General features: G+C 37.6%; 1 protein-coding gene across 3 annotated transcripts in view; it reads left to right on the top strand.

Moving 5' to 3' along the window:
- ZFYVE16 (zinc finger FYVE-type containing 16) overlaps positions 1 to 18,577 on the top strand; it is a 52,643-nt gene that overhangs the window by 9,846 nt on the left and 24,220 nt on the right. For 2 of the 3 annotated variants that reach the window (XR_003548564.1, XM_027769954.1), the window contains exons 5-11: positions 2,110 to 2,273; positions 5,340 to 5,718; positions 8,101 to 8,223; positions 9,950 to 10,105; positions 10,787 to 11,011; positions 15,990 to 16,072; positions 17,878 to 17,982. Coding sequence is in view for 1 of the 3 variants with exons in the window: in XM_027769954.1 (XP_027625755.1) it covers positions 2,110 to 2,273; positions 5,340 to 5,718; positions 8,101 to 8,223; positions 9,950 to 10,105; positions 10,787 to 11,011; positions 15,990 to 16,072; positions 17,878 to 17,982 (1,235 nt within the window). In the remaining 2 variants the exon portion in view is untranslated. The remainder of the gene's footprint in view (positions 1 to 2,109; positions 2,274 to 5,339; positions 5,719 to 8,100; positions 8,224 to 9,949; positions 10,106 to 10,786; positions 11,012 to 15,989; positions 16,073 to 17,877; positions 17,983 to 18,577) is intronic. The other variant, XR_003548565.1, reaches the window with a different exon arrangement.

Below are 18,577 nucleotides of genomic sequence, written 5' to 3'. Positions count from 1 at the left end.
ATGCACATGTGCCTGGTGCAGTTTTCAAGCCACCGAGTCTGGAATTCAAACCATGATCGGCTATGTTAGAGTCCAAAGCCTTAACCTCTGTGCCACTTGCTGGCTCCCTACCTGTTCTTCTTTGTAACTGATTATCATTTAGGATCTTGAGTAAGATATATATATTTTTAGAGATCTATTAATTTTATTGATATTTGTCATTATTATTATAAATTTGCTTCAGGACACATACCTTCACCAGAGAGAGGCAGAAAGGGGGAGAAATTGAGAAAGCAAGCTGCCAGATCTGGGACCCAAACTGTGGTCAGCCATATGGGAATCTAGTGCCATAACCACTATGTCACCTGCTGACCCCAAGCCACACTTTTTTTATTTTAACAGAAATTTTTGTTACAGGATGCGTGCACTCCGTAGAGAGACAGATAAAAAGCGAGAAATCACCCCCTAGGGGTGATGTCCACATTGCACTCCCTTCTCTATTCTTCTCTTAGGTTCTTGGGCACACATGCACATGCACATGCACCTGGTGTGAGGGTTTTTCTTTCTTTTTTTTTTTTTCCTTTTAAGAGGTTTTTGCTATAGGGCATGTGCGCTCACCAGAAAGAGAAAGAAGACAGACAGAAAGTAAGAAATCACCCCCTGGGGGGATGACCGCACTGCAGTCCCTTCTCCTCTGATCTCCTCTTGGGATCTTGGGCACGTATGCACACACGCCTGGTGTGAGTTTAAGCCACCGGGTGTGGGACGTGAACCACGGTCTACTACATGGGAGTTCAGTGACATGGACATTATGCTAACTGCTGGTCCCCCACCTGGTGTGAATTTTAAGCCACCAGGTCTGGGACTCGATCTATGGTCAACTATGTGGTAGTCCAGCAACGTAACCATTATGCCATCTGCTGGTTCCTCAAGGCTTACATTTTAAAACATAAACTATTAGTAACATACTAAAAAAAAAAAAAACTGAAAGTATCAGTTAAAACCAGATTTGGTTTGATCTGACACTTTAAGCTTTAATTATTTAGTCAGTAGGTATTTTCTATTTATTATAACTGAAACCAGGAGATCCATAAAATATGGTTCTATCAATATATTACAGTTTTTTTTTTTTTGGAGAGGTTTTTGCTATAGGGAGCGTGCACTCGCCAGACAGACAGAGAGAGACATAGAGACAGAAAGCGAGAAATCACCCCCCCAGGGGGGATGGTCACGCCGCAATCCCTTCTCCTCCATTCTCCTCTTGGGATCTTGGGCACGTATGCACACGCGCCCGGCGTGAGTTTAAGCCAGCGGGTCCGGGATGTGAACCGTGGTCGACTACGTGGGAGTCCAGCAACATAGCCATAATGCTAACTGCTGGTTCCCAATATATTGTAGTTTTAAAGACAAATTTGTGTTTAAAAATATATACATATTTTTAAAACTTTATTCATTCTTTTTCTTTTCTTTTTTTCTTTTTTTTTTGACAAGAGAGAGACAGAAGGTGAGAAAGCAAACCAGCAGGTCTGGGACTCGAACTATGGAGTGCCCAGCACCTTAATCACCATGCCACCCAATATTTACATATTTTTGTGTTGTCAACCTAAATTATTAAATTATGAAAATAATGCAAATTTGGGAAGGATACCTTATTTAATATTTCCACCTATATTGCAAAAATAGATATATGACTCAGGGTTTTTCAGTGTTCTTTTTATTATGTTCTGGAAGGTAGACATGAAACCTACTGATTTTTAAATATTCTAAAATCATCAGAGATTTTATAACCTTTTTCTGTGGATGCTATATAACAAGAGAACAGTATTCACAAATATAGCCTCAGTATTAGGGACTTTCAATCTTCCCCCAATGCCTTTAAAGTATAATCTCTCTGTTCACTTCTTTCCAGAGTACATGATTCCCAAGGCCACTCCTGTTCTTATAGACTCACATTATATAAATTAGATAGAAACAGACTCTACTCCGGGTATAGGAATCCACAAAAGGCCATTTCTTGTAGGCCTTTGCAACCCTGATAATGCAGCAAAAAGCTTTTGAAAATATTTCCTGCTACGCTTGGTATTAAATCATTGCCAAATTAAAATGCTTTACTTTTTCAACTCATTTTAGGATTGTGCTCTAAAGAACAGAAGAGAGTGTGGTTTGCAGATGGTATATTGCCTAATGGTGAAGTGGCAGATACAACAAAATTATCATCTGGAAATAAAAGATGTTCTGAAGACTTTAGTCCTGTCTTACCTGACATGCCCATGATAAAGGATCTAAAGAATGAGGTATTCAGTAAAATTTCATTGTTTAGATAATTCTGTGGATGATTACTAGAGTACTTATCGTTTTAATGCTTACAGCTTCCTAAAATACAAAATGTGTTGAAGTAATGAATATGTTTCAGAGTTTACTTTTTTTCTGAGAGATATTTGCTATAGGATGCAAGCACTTGCAAAGAGACAGAAAGTGAGAAGTCACTTCCGGGGGCGGGGATGGCCATACCACAATCTCCTCTCCTCCGTTCTTCCCCTGGGATTTTGGCCATACACTCACATGGACCTGGTGTGAGTTTTAAGCTGCCAGATCTGGGACTCAAAACGCAGTTGGCCATGTGGGAGTCAGCACTTTAACCACCATGCCACCTGCTGGCTCCATCTTTATATTCTTAAAAGTTCTTGAGAACCCCAAAGACCTATAGATTACATATGTTATGCCTATTGATATTTATTATATTAAATTTGAAGTTGAGGGTTGGCTTATAGCGTGGTGATTAGGTAATAGGATCCCACTTGGCCAATTTTGTGATTCAAGTCTAGTCCTACAACTTGAGAAACAGTATGTGTGTGTGTTTGCTTGCACCAAATACTGAAAGGAATCTTCCCCCAATGCCTTTAAAGTATAATCTCTCTGTTCACTTCTTTCCAGAGTACATGATTCCCAAGGCCACTCCTGTTCTTATAGACTCACATTATATAAATTAGATAGAAACAGACTCTACTCCGGGTATAGGAATCCACAAAAGGCCATTTCTTGTAGGCCTTTGCAACCCTGATAATGCAGCAAAAAGCTTTTGAAAATATTTCCTGCTACGCTTGGTATTAAATCATTGCCAAATTAAAATGCTTTACTTTTTCAACTCATTTTAGGATTGTGCTCTAAAGAACAGAAGAGAGTGTGGTTTGCAGATGGTATATTGCCTAATGGTGAAGTGGCAGATACAACAAAATTATCATCTGGAAATAAAAGATGTTCTGAAGACTTTAGTCCTGTCTTACCTGACATGCCCATGATAAAGGATCTAAAGAATGAGGTATTCAGTAAAATTTCATTGTTTAGATAATTCTGTGGATGATTACTAGAGTACTTATCGTTTTAATGCTTACAGCTTCCTAAAATACAAAATGTGTTGAAGTAATGAATATGTTTCAGAGTTTACTTTTTTTCTGAGAGATATTTGCTATAGGATGCAAGCACTTGCAAAGAGACAGAAAGTGAGAAGTCACTTCCGGGGGCGGGGATGGCCATACCACAATCTCCTCTCCTCCGTTCTTCCCCTGGGATTTTGGCCATACACTCACATGGACCTGGTGTGAGTTTTAAGCTGCCAGATCTGGGACTCAAAACGCAGTTGGCCATGTGGGAGTCAGCACTTTAACCACCATGCCACCTGCTGGCTCCATCTTTATATTCTTAAAAGTTCTTGAGAACCCCAAAGACCTATAGATTACATATGTTATGCCTATTGATATTTATTATATTAAATTTGAAGTTGAGGGTTGGCTTATAGCGTGGTGATTAGGTAATAGGATCCCACTTGGCCAATTTTGTGATTCAAGTCTAGTCCTACAACTTGAGAAACAGTATGTGTGTGTGTTTGCTTGCACCAAATACTGAAAGGAGGGAGAGATGGAGGAGAAGAGATTGCAACACGACCACTCCTCATGGGGGTGTGCTTCTCTTTTCCCTCTCTTTCTGTCTGTCTCTGGCATGTGCATGAGTCCTCTAGGGAAAATAAAAAAGAGAGACTTTAAAAATGTTTATTACTTACAAATAAAGTCATTACCTTAATAGTAACACTATTTTTATGAAAAATAACTTTTTCAAAACAAAAGTTTAGTGGAAGACTGGCATTGTTTTACATTTTTACAAATTTCCCTGTCTAACTTAATAGTAGACAGGTTGCTACCTCTGCCTCTACATTGGTTGTGCTATGACATATTGTTTTGTTAAATTACATGAGGAAAATCATAGGACCTCACCAACTCCTTGAAAGGGTCTTGGCAATCCCAGGGATCCCTGGACCACAGTTTGAGAACTACTGGTGTAGAGAAATGTAACTGAGATTTAGTAATTTTCATTTAGACTAATATATATTTAATGATTTTCAAATATTCAGGAAGTATCTAGTGATGTTTATGTTTGCATTTACATGAATGTGTTAGGTATTAAGTAAAAGATACATATTATAGAATCTAAGCCCACTAAGAATTCTCATTGTGTAAGTAGTAAAATACTTATAGATACAAGTTTTAAAACAGAAATTAGGAATATTTTATTTATTAAAAAAATACTTATTGAGCACCTACTCTGTGCCAGCTGCCTGGTTGATCCTGGGTACATAACATTAGATATGATGGATATTTTCATGCTTAATTGGAATTCACATGCTATATAAACATTATGCCATTTGTCAGTAAAAGTTGATGGGCTAGATTTTACAAATAGTTATAATTACTGAAGGCATGTTTCTAAGCTAGCACCTACTCTTCATATTTTAATAAAATAAAAGCTCTAAACAGGCTAGTAAATATTACTTGAATTAATAAATGGTTCTCATTAATTTGAATTCTGGCCCATCTAAAAAGAAAAGAAAGGGGCTTTATTCAAACAGACTTGATGGATAGTTTATTTTAGATGGTAATTATTATTGACTGTATCTACCACCCTGTTTCCTAACCACTCCCTTCCCCTCCTTCTCCTACTTCTCCCCTTCTTTCTTCCCACCTATGACATTTTTGGCTATCGTGGAAGGGGGGAGCCTTGGGTTGAATAAAATGTGCTCATTGTGTGAAATGGTACAGTATCCTGAAGTTCGTGCCTTGTTTTTCCAGTCTGTAATATTAGAGTCATTAATACCTATCTGAGCACATAGGAAAGTCATTCTTTAATACTTTATGGTCCTGAATTTAAAGAAGCAAAATGATATGGTTTCTTTGGATTCTACAAACAATACCTAAGCTCGTTTTGGTTTTTATTTATTCTTACTAAAAAGATATGTTGAGCAATAGAAATCAGTATTTCATAATTGAACAGAGAATATGAGCTGATTTGTTTTGTTTTCTATTTCACAGACAGTAAACACAATGGATAATGCCCATTCTACTACAGTGGAAAAACCAAACAATGAGAGAGAAGATAATACAAAAAATGAGATAATTCAGAGTCCTATTTCTCAGGTTCCATCAGTAGAAAAACTACCTATACAAACAGGAACTGAGGAGTTACCTACCTCGAGTTCTTTTACACTTGATGATGATGTGTTTGCAGATATTGAGGAACCATCTAGTCCTACTGGTGTATTAGTTAAAGGCAGTTTACCTGTTGCTAGTATTTCAGATTTTAGGCTGCTGTCTGGTATTGACAAGTATGTTTGCAATAAGATTAGTCTTCTACCTAATGATGAAGACAGTTTGCCCCCACTTCTGATTACATCTGGAGAAAAGGAATCAGGTAGGATAACAATAATTTAAATTTAAAACTAATTTTTAAAAAGAATGTCTTGGGGCCCTGCAGGTGGTGTAGCAGTTACATCACTGGACTCCCATATGGCTGATCACAATTGAGTCCCACACCCAGTGGCTTGAAAATTATGTTGGGCCCGTATGTGTTCATATGCGCACGTGTGTGCATGCCTGCCCAAGATCCCAAGAAGAGAAGGGAGGAGAAGGGATTGCTGTGTGGCCATCCTCTCTGGGGGATGATTTCTCACTTTTCCTCTCAGTGTCTCTGTCTTTGTCTCTCTCTGGTGGGCACACGTGTCCCAAGGCAAAAAACCTCTCCAGAAAAAAATGTCCTGATGAATTTTGTCTGTGATGTGTGAGATGCATTTTTTTTAAAGCTTAGTTTGGTTGTAATATGTATTAGAGCTGGCAATTTTGGTTTACAAAAGCCTTATTATATAATAAATAAATTCAAGAATATTTGGACTTTTATAATTCACTTATCACAGATGGGGGACTAATTTAGAATGAGGCAAAGTCTGATATGCTAGGGAAACTCATAGACTTTTAGACTTACGAATGTTTCTATCGTATTAGAATGTGACACTTTCTCTTTATTTACTTATATATTTATTGGGTTGTTGGGAAAGTAATGTTGCATCTTTGCATAGAAAAACAGAAAAGTATGTCATGACTTTCCTGATGACCTAATATTTTTTAAATAATTTCTTAAAGAATTACTTATTTAATTTTATTTGTTTTTTGTTTGTTTGTTTGTTTTTGTTTTTTTAATTTACTGTAGGATACATATACTCATCAGAGATAGTGAGAGAGGGAAAGTGAGAAAGCAAGCCACCCGGCCTGGAACTCGAACTTCGGGTGGCCATATGGAAGTTCAGTACCTCAACCACCATACCATCTGCTGGCACCTATTTTTTTTTTTAAGAGAGCGGTGCCTGAAAAAAGTATTAGGTTGGATGGTAATGCTAGAAATTATAGTTTTTCTGCTGCTACTTTATTACGTGTGTGACTTGAAGCATATTATTTAATGTTGGTTCTTAGTGGGGGTTTTTTGGTAATAGAAGAGAACCTAGATGACTTCATTTTTTCATACTTTAAAAAAAATTATTATTTTATTTAATTTTACCTGACAAACACACACACACACAGAGAGAGAGAGGAAAAGTGAGAAAGCAAGCTACCAGGTCCGGAACTCAAACCATGGTAGACCATGTGGAGGTGTCCGATGTCTTAGCCACCACACCACCTGCTAGCCCTGAGAACCTAGATGACTTTTAAGGTCCTTTTTAAGCTGGAGATTCCGTGGCCAGCTCCCTGCTTAGAATGGTTCCCTAGGACAGACATTTATCACCCCAGGCATTATCTTGCATCTCACAACATGAAGTATAGTTCTCTATGTAATAATGTAGGGGAGTGAGTCTTAGGATCTCTCCTCTGTTAGTACGAGTTGTTTTATGAACTTGCTATAGTAGCAGAAATACATTAAGCCTTGTTCTTTGCATGCCATGCATATTTTCCCATTTTGTGTCAAGATTTTTTCTTTGCTACTTGTCACTGATAAAAGGTATATAGCAGCAAGTAGCATATATAACTTGGGTCTAGACTACTTTCGCAGACTTATAAATTTCAGAAATTATAACCGGAGTGACTGGAAAACTGGAATCCACTTTACAAATTTTTTTTTTTCTTTTTTAGAGGTTTTTGCCATAAGGCGAGTGAGCTTGTTGGAGAGAGAGAGACAGAGACAGTGAGAGGCAAAGTGAAAAATCCCAGTGAGGATGGCCCATACTGCAATCCCCTCTTCTCCATTATCCTCCTGGGATCTTGGGTACACATGCACACATGCCTGGCCTGAGTTTCAAGCCACCGGGTTGCGACCCCAATGGTGGTCAGCCATGTGGGCGTCCAGCAACGTAACCACTAGGCCATCTGCTGACCCCCCACTTTACAGGTGCTTTAAAACTTTGAAGGCATTAAAATAGTATAAGTATGCTATATGATCAACTTATTTTTGTGTATATAATACATATGATACATAATATAATGGGATTTATATGTATTATAGTATTATTAACTATGTGGATAGAAAAGTAAAATTAGTATGTAACAGGACTGAGGTGTGTGTCACGCTGGATAAAGTCTCTTTACTATCTAAATGATGTTTAGCAATTAAATGTATAAATAATTAAAATTAATTAAAAAATTAGTATGTAACACTTTTCTGGGGTGTTCATTGATTTTATGAAATATGTTTGCTTTTGTTTTTAAAATTGATTAAGCCATTGGCAGATTTATATCTTTGTTTTTGCCTCCTCCTAAGCATTTTTAACATGATATTTATACTGAGTAATATGTTACCTTCACTGTTCAGTGCCTGTGGTAGAAGAATACCCATCTCATGAGAAGATCATTTTGCTTCTTGAAGGCGAAGGGTTTCATCCTGTTACGTTTGTCCTAAATGCTAATCTACTCGTGAATGTCAAATTGGTATTTTGTAAGTAATGATTCATTTTTCTTTGCTTAATTGGTAAGCAGTTGGTTACCAAGTGGTTCTTGAAGTAATTACATGTTCAGGTTAGATTTTACTGTCAATGGGGAAAAATAAGCAGTGTTGACTATTGGTTTTTTGGATATGACTATACATTTTCACTGTTCTCTCTCAGTCGGTCCTACATTAAGGTCATGAGCTCATAGCTAAGGTGGTTTTTTCTCCTATGGGGCATGTGCACTTCCCAGAGACCAGGACAGAGACCAAGGAAAGTGCAAAAGCATCTCCTAGGGTGATGGCCATACCACAATCCCTTCTCCTCCATTCTCCTCTTGGGAGTTTGGGCATGTATGAACATATACCTGGCATGTTTTTCAAGCTGGCGGATGTAGGACTCCCAACAGTACTGTCAGCTATGTGGGATCCAGTGGTCTTAATCTCCATGCCATCTGTTGACCCCATAGCTGAGCTGTATTTTCATGCTTGTAGAAATAATTCTATGTTCTACAGCTTTGTTATATTGAAATTTGGTAATTGGCACAAGGCGGAATCCTGAACTAGTAAAAGTAGACAGTTTTGGGGCCAAAAGGTGGTGTAGTGATTAAGGTGCTGGATTCCCATATGGCCCTCTGCAGTTGGCCTTGTCAGCTTGAAGGTCATGCTAGATTTGTGCACACACATGCCCCAAATCCCAAAATGATAATGGAGGAGAAGGGATTGCAGTGTGGCCATCCTTCCTCACAGAGTGATTTCTCACTTTGCCTCTCACCATCTTGCTTTTTTTCTCTTTCCAGCTGTTGCACATGCACTATGGCAAAAACCTTAAGAATAAATAAATAAATGAATAATAAATAAAATAAAAGTAGAAAACAATAAAGACAGTTTTAAAGTGAATGATATGTGATCTAATTAAAACTGAGGAAGTAAATAATCCTTAATAATAAATGAACCTTGGGACCAGCAGATAGTGTAATGGTTATGTTGCTGGACTCCCATATAGTTGACTGCTGTTCAAGTTCTGGACTTGGTATCTTAAAATTCATGACGGGCACGTGTGCACGTGTGCCCAAAATCCCAAGAGGAGAATGGAAAAGGAGAGATTTTAGTGTGGTCATTGCCCCCAGGGGAATGATTTCTGACTTTCTGTCTGTCTCTCTGCCAAGTGTATGTACCCTATAGCAGAAGTCTCTCTTAAAAAATAAATGATCCTCACTACTTAATAATTCATTTATTAAGTTTTTATTCTCTTTGAAACTAATCTAATCCTACCTACTACATTTCAACACACTAATGCATTGTTTATTTTAGTGTTATTTATTTTTTAATTGTCAGAAAGTGTGTGCACTTGCTACAGAGAGAAGAGGGAGAAAGCACCCCCAGTGGAGCTTGGTCACAGTACAGTCCTCTCTTCCTCTCTGTTTCTCCATATATGCACATGCCTCCCGTATGTTTTTCAAGCCACTGCAGCTAGGATGTGAACTGCATAGTAGGCCGTGAATCTGGCTCCCTTAGCCAGTAGGATGTGGAGCTGGCCCTGTTTTAGTGTTCTTTATTGACTCTAGAATATGGTCTCTTTTTTTTTCTTCTTTTTTCACATAAACCTTAGACAATTTAAAGATTTTATGAGAAAAACTTTGGGGAAATAAGAAATATGAAAAGTTGTGTTTTTTATTTTTACTTTTTTTGGTTAATAGATGTTGACATTGATAGTTGTATGCTTTTATCACTTAAGATTCATCAGATAAATATTGGTACTTCTCAACCAATGGATTGCATGGCTTGGGACAAGCAGAAATTATTATTCTCTTACTATGTTTGCCAAATGAAGATACTATTCCTAAGGACATCTTCAGACTGTTTGTCACCGTATATAAGGATGCTGTAAAAGGTATAGCATTTTATTTCGAAATATTCAGACTAGGAGGTAGATAAATTAATTAAAGGCATTTATGCTTTCAGCTTTGTTTTCTGCACTAAAGACTTATTTTGTGAAGAGATTGCTGATTTCTTAAGAGACCTGAATCATTATTTTCAGTTTTCATAAATCTTGGAGCTTATGTGATTAGTGTCTGTATACAGATTTTTTTTTACTAAAAAAATAGAAAATATATCGTCTCAATTTTTTTTTTAAGAATAATTTTAAAAATTTTATTTGTTATTATTATTAACTTGACTAGAGACAGAGAAAGCAAGCCGCCAGGTCCAGGACTTGAACTGTGGTTGGACATTTGGTAGTCCAGCACCTTAACTGCCAGCCCCTTGATTTTTTTTTTTTTTCTTACAGTTCATACAAGATTAGGGGACTTGGAAAAACTTTTACTTGACCATGCAATAAGGAGGAAAACGTAAAGGCTTCTGTGGTTGGAAACATTTAAAAATTTTTGTTCACAATCCTCAGTCTCCAGAAGTAACTGAGTTTTGTGCATACACATATTTAATAGATGCTTCTTAAAGAGTAGAAAAAAATTCTATGTTGCCTTTGCTTAAGAAAGTTTATATTAGGACAGTCAAATTCAGAATGTTTCTTCAAAACAACTTAAAATCTTTTTATTAATGACTTTATTTTCAGGTAAATTCATAGAAAACTTGGACAATATTACCTTCACTGAGAGTTTTCTCAATAGCAAAGATCATGGAGGATTCCTGTTTATTACACCTACTTTTCAAAAACTCGATGATCTCCCATTACCAAATAGCCCTTTTCTTTGTGGAATTCTGATCCAGAAGCTGGAGATTCCCTGGGCCAAGGTCTTTCCTATGCGCTTAATGTTGAGACTGGGTGCAGAATATAAAGGTAAGTTTTAAAATAAAAGGTTCAATGACATATTTTCCAATATACTAAATATCAAATAATTTTAGAGAAATTATTAAAATCAATTTTTAATGGGTTATTAAAACTACTTTTATTTTGATGTAGAAATTTTAAACTCCAAACAGCCCTCTTCTACTACCATTAGTCGAGACAACCTTGGTATGACATGTAGTATCTAGATGTTCATAAATTACTACTTAATTTTTTTGCCAGAGAGCACATGTGCTCATTGGGATGGGTGGGAGGAAGCATCCCTCCGTGGAGTGTGATTACCCTGCAGTCTTCAGTTGGTCAGGATTTGGGGCACACATTTACACATGCCCATAGTGTTTTTCAAGCCACAGGAGTCAGGACTAGAACTGTGGGTGGCCACATGAGACTTGAATCCCTATGGACAGGGCTTAATAGCTGTGCTGTGGGGCCAGCCTCATAAGTTATTGTATTAACTGTAAATTTTTAAAATTTGAGAACAAAACAGAAAACTTTGAGAGTGTTAATTTTGCTAAAGGTTTCTAAAAAGCATGTACTGTGGGGAGTTTGTTATGTTGCCTATGTATTAAGGTAAATTTTTGCCCATTTGGATTTGTCTCCATCTTAAAGCAGTTTTTGGATTATCATTGCTATTGTTGACTCTAATCAAGAATAAACTATTTTTAGGAAAAGTACTTAAAATTAGTGGTGGTCAGGACCAGCAGGTGGCATGGTGGTTAAGGTACTGGGTACTCTCACATGGCCAACCATGGTTCAAGTCCTGGATCTGGTGGCTTGCTTTCTCATTTTCCCTCTCTGTGTCTCTCTCTGATAAAATTAAAATAAATGAATGAATAAACAAAATTAAATAATTCTTTTTTTTTTTTCTTGGAGAGGTTTTTGCTATAGGGTGTTTGTGTTCTCCAGAAAGAAAGAGACAGACAGAAAGTGAGAAATTACCCCCCGCCCAGGGGGATGACCACACTGCAATCCCTTCTCCTCCATTCTCTTCTTGGGATCTTAGATACATACGCACATGTGCCCAGCATGAGTTTAAGCCACTGGGTCCAGGACTCAAACCGCAGTCAACTACATGGGAGTCCAGCGATATAGCCATTATGCTAACTGCTGGTCCCTAAATAATTCTTTAAAAAATAGTGGTGGTCATTTTTTTAAAGTTCCTTTTTTTTTTTTTTGAAAAAACACATTTTACATAAATTTTACTTTTACTTTTCCTAAAATAAGCAATGGGATCTGGGACATAGGAAAGCAAGCCACTCAATTTCTAGGATGGACAAAAAGTGACTAATTCTACTTCATTTTTTATGTATTTATTTATTGTTTATTAAAAATACTTTTAACTATTTCAATCTGTGTAGTCTTCCAAAGTTAACTTTGGATCATTGTATTTTGGGGATTTCATTAACAGTTGTACATCTCTACATTGTACCACTTTGTTTTTCCCAGAATTCTACTCCGTTTTATTTTATTGTATTTTTTTTTAGAAAGATATTTATTATAGGGTGCATGCACTCACCAAAGAGACAAACAGAAAGTTTGTCCCCCAGGAGGGAAAGCCATGTTGCAGTCTCATTCTCCATTCTCATCTCTGGGGCCTTGGGCATATATTAGAATTGAAGCCTGTGTTTAATTCTCAGCCACACTAAAAGCCCAAGTAGTGTAGTGGCACACATGTGTAGGCCCAGCTACTCAGGACACCAAAGTAAGAGGATCACAATATAGTGAGACCCTGTCTAAAACATGCATGCATGCGTGTGCGCACACCCACACCCACACCCCCACGGGAATATCTAGCAGAACACTGGGGACTGTGAAGTGACGGGACAGGAAGCTGTCTCAGAAAAGATGATGGTGCAGCTGAGTTTTGAAGACTTAGCCTTACCCAACCCATAAAGCAGGGGATGCACAGTACTTGAGGGTAGAGGCAGAGGTAGAAGCTCTGGTAAGGATCTGAAGTTCAGAGATGAGTAGGGGTGGGGTGGAGGATCCCTTTTTAAAATTTTTATACTCCTGATGTTTAGTTTATCATTTAGAACTAATGTAGATTCTTTGTGTGTTTGTGTGTGTGCCTTTTTTTGGTGGCGGGGGGGGGGGATTTTTGCTATAGGGTGTGTGTGCTCACCAGACAGACACAGAAAGCGAGAAATTATCTATCAGGAGTATGGCCATGCCATAACCCCTTCTCTTCTAAAACATAAATAATAATTTATGAACATCTAGCTACAAAATCTCTTCGCAGGATTTTGGGCATGCATGGACATTTGCCTGGTGTGAGTTTCAAGCCACTGAATCCAGGACTTGAACTGCGGCCGGCCACATGGGAGTCAGCGCCTTAACCACCACGCTATCTGCTGATGCCAGTGTGTGTGTTACATTATGTATCCTAGACACAACCGGAGATTCTAAAGCTGTTGTGATGGTCCAGGTTTACGTATATGGTTATTTCTTTTTTACCTTACTTTTTTTTTTAGGTTTTTGCACAGGGTGTGTGTACTTGTCAGAGAGAGTCAGAGAGAGAAACAGTGAGAGGGAAAGTGAGAAATCACCTCCTATGGGGGATGGCCACAGTGCGTCCCTTCTCCTTCATTCTTCTCTTGGGATATTGGGTATGCACACACACATGTGGAATGATTTTTAAGCCTTGCACTTGCATTGGCAAGGATGTGATTACTGTGACCTAAGTCTTTAGATAACATTGGGGTTAGCAGGTGGCATGGTGGTTAAGTTGCTGGACTCCCACATGGCTGACTGTGATTTGAGTCCTAGACCTGGCAGCTTGCTTTCTTACTTTCTCTCTTTCTCTTATGAGTGTACATGCCTTGTAGCAAATTAAATAATAATAATAGTAGTAATAATAGATAAAGTTAAATAAATATTTTTAAAAATGTCAAGAATGTGATGATACTTTTGTAGAATTTTATTTATTTTTTGAGAAAGTAAGTGAGAAAGCAAGCTGCCAGGTCTGGGGCATGAACCATGGTCAGCCATGTTGGAGTCCAATGCCCTTAACCACTATGTCACCTGCCAGCTCCAATTTTCTTAGAATTTTAAAGAAGTACATTTGTGTAATATATATTAGAGAGGTTAGTTTGCTATGACTGAAGATGAGAGTTAAAGATTTTTAAAAAGAATTATCTATTTAATTCCATTTGTCAATATTATTATTTTTAATTTGACCAGCAAGAAAGGGAAAGCAAGACGCTGGGTCCAGGTCTTGAACTGTGGTTGGCCATGTGGGAATCCTTCGCCTTTAACCACCATGCCACCTGCTGGCCCCAAGAATTGAAGGTTTTTTAATTATCTGCTTTTTATCATTTTAGAAATAGTCTGACTTTCCCTCTTTTTAATTTTTTTTTTTAGTTTTGCTATGAAGCAGGTGTGCTTGCCAATTAAGGGGAAGGAAGTGAGAAATCATCCCTGGTAGGGTTTGGGAGAGGAATAGCCACACCACAATAGTTTTTCTTGAGAGATTTTTGCTATCAGGTACGTGCGCTTGCCAGAGAGACAGAAAGTGAAATCAGCCCCTAGAGAGGTGGCCACACTGCAATCCTTCTCCCCTCAGGATTTTGGGCATGCATGCACATGTGCCCAGTATGAATTTAAAGCCACTGGGTCCAGGACTTGAACAGTGATTGACTACATGGCTGTCCAGTGATGTACGATTATGCCATCTGATGGTCCCAACACTACAATTTCTTGTCTTTCATTTTCCTCTCAGGATTTTGGGCATGTATGTGCACATGCTCTGTGTGTTCTTGATGCTGCTGGGTCTGGGACTCAAACCATGCAGTTGCCCAGGTGTGATACAGCCACCCTAGACACCAAGCCAGTGGCTGGCCCTTGCCTTCCTTTTTTTTACCTTCATTTTCTGTCAGTGTCTCTTGCATTGTCAGAAAGTTATCCTCTGTTTTGGTGTCCTGTATTTATGATACCCTAAAGAAAGAGAAAGTATTTAGGTGGCAGATACAATGTTCTTCCTCTTTTTTACATTCCTTTCTCTGACTCTATATACTCTATATATGCTCACCCAAGAACTATAAAAGTTTATTACTACCCTATAAAAGTTTACTACCTACCATAGGGGCCGGCAGGTAGCATGGTGGTTAAGGGTGCTGGACTCCCAGATGGTCAACTGTTCAAGTCCTGGACCTGGTAACTTGTTTTCTTATTTTTTCTCTCTCTCTCCGTCCCTTAGTCAAATTTAAATAAATAAAGTTAAATAAAATTATTCTTTTTAAAAAAGTTTACTACCATAAATAAACACAATTGAATACTACTTGTTAATTTCCCAAGAGTCCTTAATTTCTGAGCTGGCCTCATGGTCTACTGGTTAAGGGAGTTGGATTCCATATGATTGCAGGTTCGAATCTTAACCACAGCAGCTAGAAAAACATGTTGGGCATGTGTATATGTGCCCAAAATCCTAACTGTGAAGAAAGGAGAAGGGATTGTGGTATGACCACAATTGTTATGCTTTCTCCCTTCTCCCTCTTTTTCTGTCTTCCTTGGAAAACACATAGGCCCTCTGGCAATTTTTAAGAATATCTTTAATTTGTAACTCTCTCTTTTTTTCTCATAAGTCTTTAAATTATCATAATTTTATAGAGGTATAACCAATTATTTTAATTATACACCCCACATAATTTTATAAAACAACATGTATAATGGAAAGATTAAATTCTTTGAAATCAGGCAAGCTTAATTTCAAATCTGTTTCACTAGTTATCAAGTTAGTTACCATAAACAAGTTTCTTAATCTCTATGTCTTAACTTTCTCATCTATAAAATAAATACAGACACATTTAGGGCTTACTAAGATAATAAATGTAAAGTTCTCACTTAGGGTTTAGTAAGATAATGTAAGTTTTCAGTTCATTGTAACATCTATCAATAGTATATTTACAATAGGGTAATGTTAATTTTTTTGAGTTTTTGTTGATAGTAACTAGTTTTTCTTTGGTCTATATAGCATATCCTGCTCCTCTAACAAGTATCAGAGGCCGAAAACCTCTTTTTGGAGAAATAGGACATACCATTATGAACTTACTTGTTGTGAGTAACAAGTATTTTATTATGTGTTCTTATACTAGTTACTTTAAAATTTTATTTAGCACATCTCACACATTTATATTTTCCTGTTTTAATTTGGCATACTTGTTACAATGACAGTTCATTTATAATGAATCCTAATTGAGGGGCAGGTGGCATGGTGGTTAAGGTGGTAGACTCCCACATGTCAAGTCCTGGACCTAGCAGCTTGCTTTGCATTTTCCTTCTCTCTCTCTGGTCAACTTCAAAAAAATAAAAAATAAAAAATAATGACAGTGGGTAATGGCTATGTCGCTGAACTCTCTTAAACTCACATCGGGCACGTGTGCGTGCGTGCCCAAGATCCCGAGAGGAGAATGGAGGAGAAGGGATTGCGGCGTTGCCATCCTTCCTGGGGGGGCGATTTCTCGCTTTCTGTCTCTCTGACTCTCTCTGTCTTTCCGGTGAGTGCACATGCCCTATAGCAAAAACCTCTCAAAAAAAAAAAAAGACAGTGAATAAAATGAAATAAAAAATAAATCTTAAAAAAATTTTTAATAAATCCTAATTGGTTTAACATAAATTGGCTTTTTTTAATTTAAATAATTCTTTTTTTAAATTATTTTTATTCATTCACTTCATTTATTTTAATTTGATCAGAGACAGACATAGACAGAGAGAGGGAAAGTGAGAAAGCAAGCCACCAGGTCCAGGACTTGAACCGTGGTCAGTCACATGGGAGTGTCCAGCGCCTTAACCACCACACCACCTGCTGGTCCCAACATAAATTGGCTTTGATGAATTGTTTTTTTGAAAACATAATGTCTCCTAATCTATGTGTACCTGATTCTAATTGCCTTCCTATTTATTCTGCTTTAGTTCTTACTATTTAGGTAAAGTGAGAGCTCTTCACAGACCTCTAAGATTGTTGAAGTAAAAAGTTTGTGTAAAATCAGCCTTATGATTTTGAGCAATTTATGAGCTTAGCTTCTTCATTTCTAATAGGAAGGGTTGGTCTGGATAATATCTGAGGTTCCCTTCCACTTAAAATTTTTGTAATTTGGTGTTTTTCTGTTACCATTATAAAGCATTTCAGTGGACTCACTTTCATTTATCAGTGTTAGGTCTGAAAATCTTTTCTACTCTGAAAACTCTTACAAGATTACTCCTGAGAATGGCTTTCTTTATTTCTGTTTGGGAGTAGCTGGAAGGATTAGTTTTTTTGTTTGTTTGTTTTTGTTTTTTTATTGGTAGCTGCTTTTTGGATGGCATTTTGATAGTTATCAAATGGTGATTGCAGGGAACCAGCTGTTAGCGTAATGGCTATGTCGCTGGACTCCCACGTACTTGACCGCGGTTTGCGTCCCAGACCCGGTGGCTTAAAACCCACGCTGGGCGCGTGTGCATGCGTGCCCAAGATCCTGAGAGGAGAATGGAGGAGAAGGGATTGCCGTGTGGCCGACCCCTCTGGGGGGTGATTTCTCGCTTTCTGTCTCTCTGTCTCTTTCTTGCGAGTGCACACGCCCTATAGTGAAAAATCTCTCAAAAGAAAAAACAAAAAACAAAACCAAAAACAAAATGGTGATTACTCTTTTTTTCATTTATATTTATTTATCTTTTAATTTGACCTGAGAGGCGCAGAGAGAGAGAAAGTGAGAAAGCAAATTGCCAGATCTAGGACCCAAACCATGGTCGGCCATGTGGGAGTCCAGCGTCCTTAACCACCATGCCACTTGCTGGCCCAATGATTACTCTTAAAAAAGGATTTAATGGGTAAATGCTAATGAATAGTAGTTTAAGATTTATGGAAATGTGATTATTTTATGTAGGACCTTCGAAATTACCAGTATACTTTGCATAATATAGATCAGCTATTCATTCATATGGAAATGGGAAAAAGCTGCATAAAGATACCTCGGAAAAAATATAGTGATGTAAGTATAATTGCTTGATGCATTTTTTTTGAAGAATTATTTTATTTAACTATTTATATATTTATTTACTTATTTTAATTTGACAGGGGTGGGGAGAGAAAGTGAGAAAGCAAGCTGCCAGGTCTGGGACTTGAACTGTGGTTGGCCATGTGGGAGGCCAGTTCCCTTAACCACCATGCCACCTGCCAGCCCCAGGTTGATTCATATTTTAAAGACAATTATTGAACATTAGAGTTCCTTAGAATGGTATCGTATTAAACTTTTGGTTTTGAATTAGATTATCTAATACATGATGACAACAAATACTATTTTTGGAATTAAAAAAATAATTATTAACTTAGTTTTTAAATTTGTTATTTTTAATTTGACTACAGAGAGACAGAGAGAGATAAAGGGAAAATGAGAAAGCAAACTGCCAGGTCTGGGACTTGAACTAGAGTTGCCTATTTGGGAGTCCAGTGCCTTAACCACCATGCCACCTGCCAGTTTTTGAAATTTTTAAAATTTTATTATTATTTTTAAAAGTTCACCAGAGAGAGACATAGGGGTATAGGGGATGGGGGAGTGAGAGATCAAACTGCCTGGTTCTCGGATT

Source organism: Tupaia chinensis, unplaced genomic scaffold (assembly GCF_000334495.1).
Source record: "Tupaia chinensis unplaced genomic scaffold, TupChi_1.0 Scaffold000099_1, whole genome shotgun sequence".
NCBI classification, from domain to species: domain Eukaryota; kingdom Metazoa; phylum Chordata; class Mammalia; order Scandentia; family Tupaiidae; genus Tupaia; species Tupaia belangeri.
The sequence above is the reverse complement of the archived record's forward strand: the minus strand, read 5'-3'. Positions and strand labels throughout refer to the sequence as shown.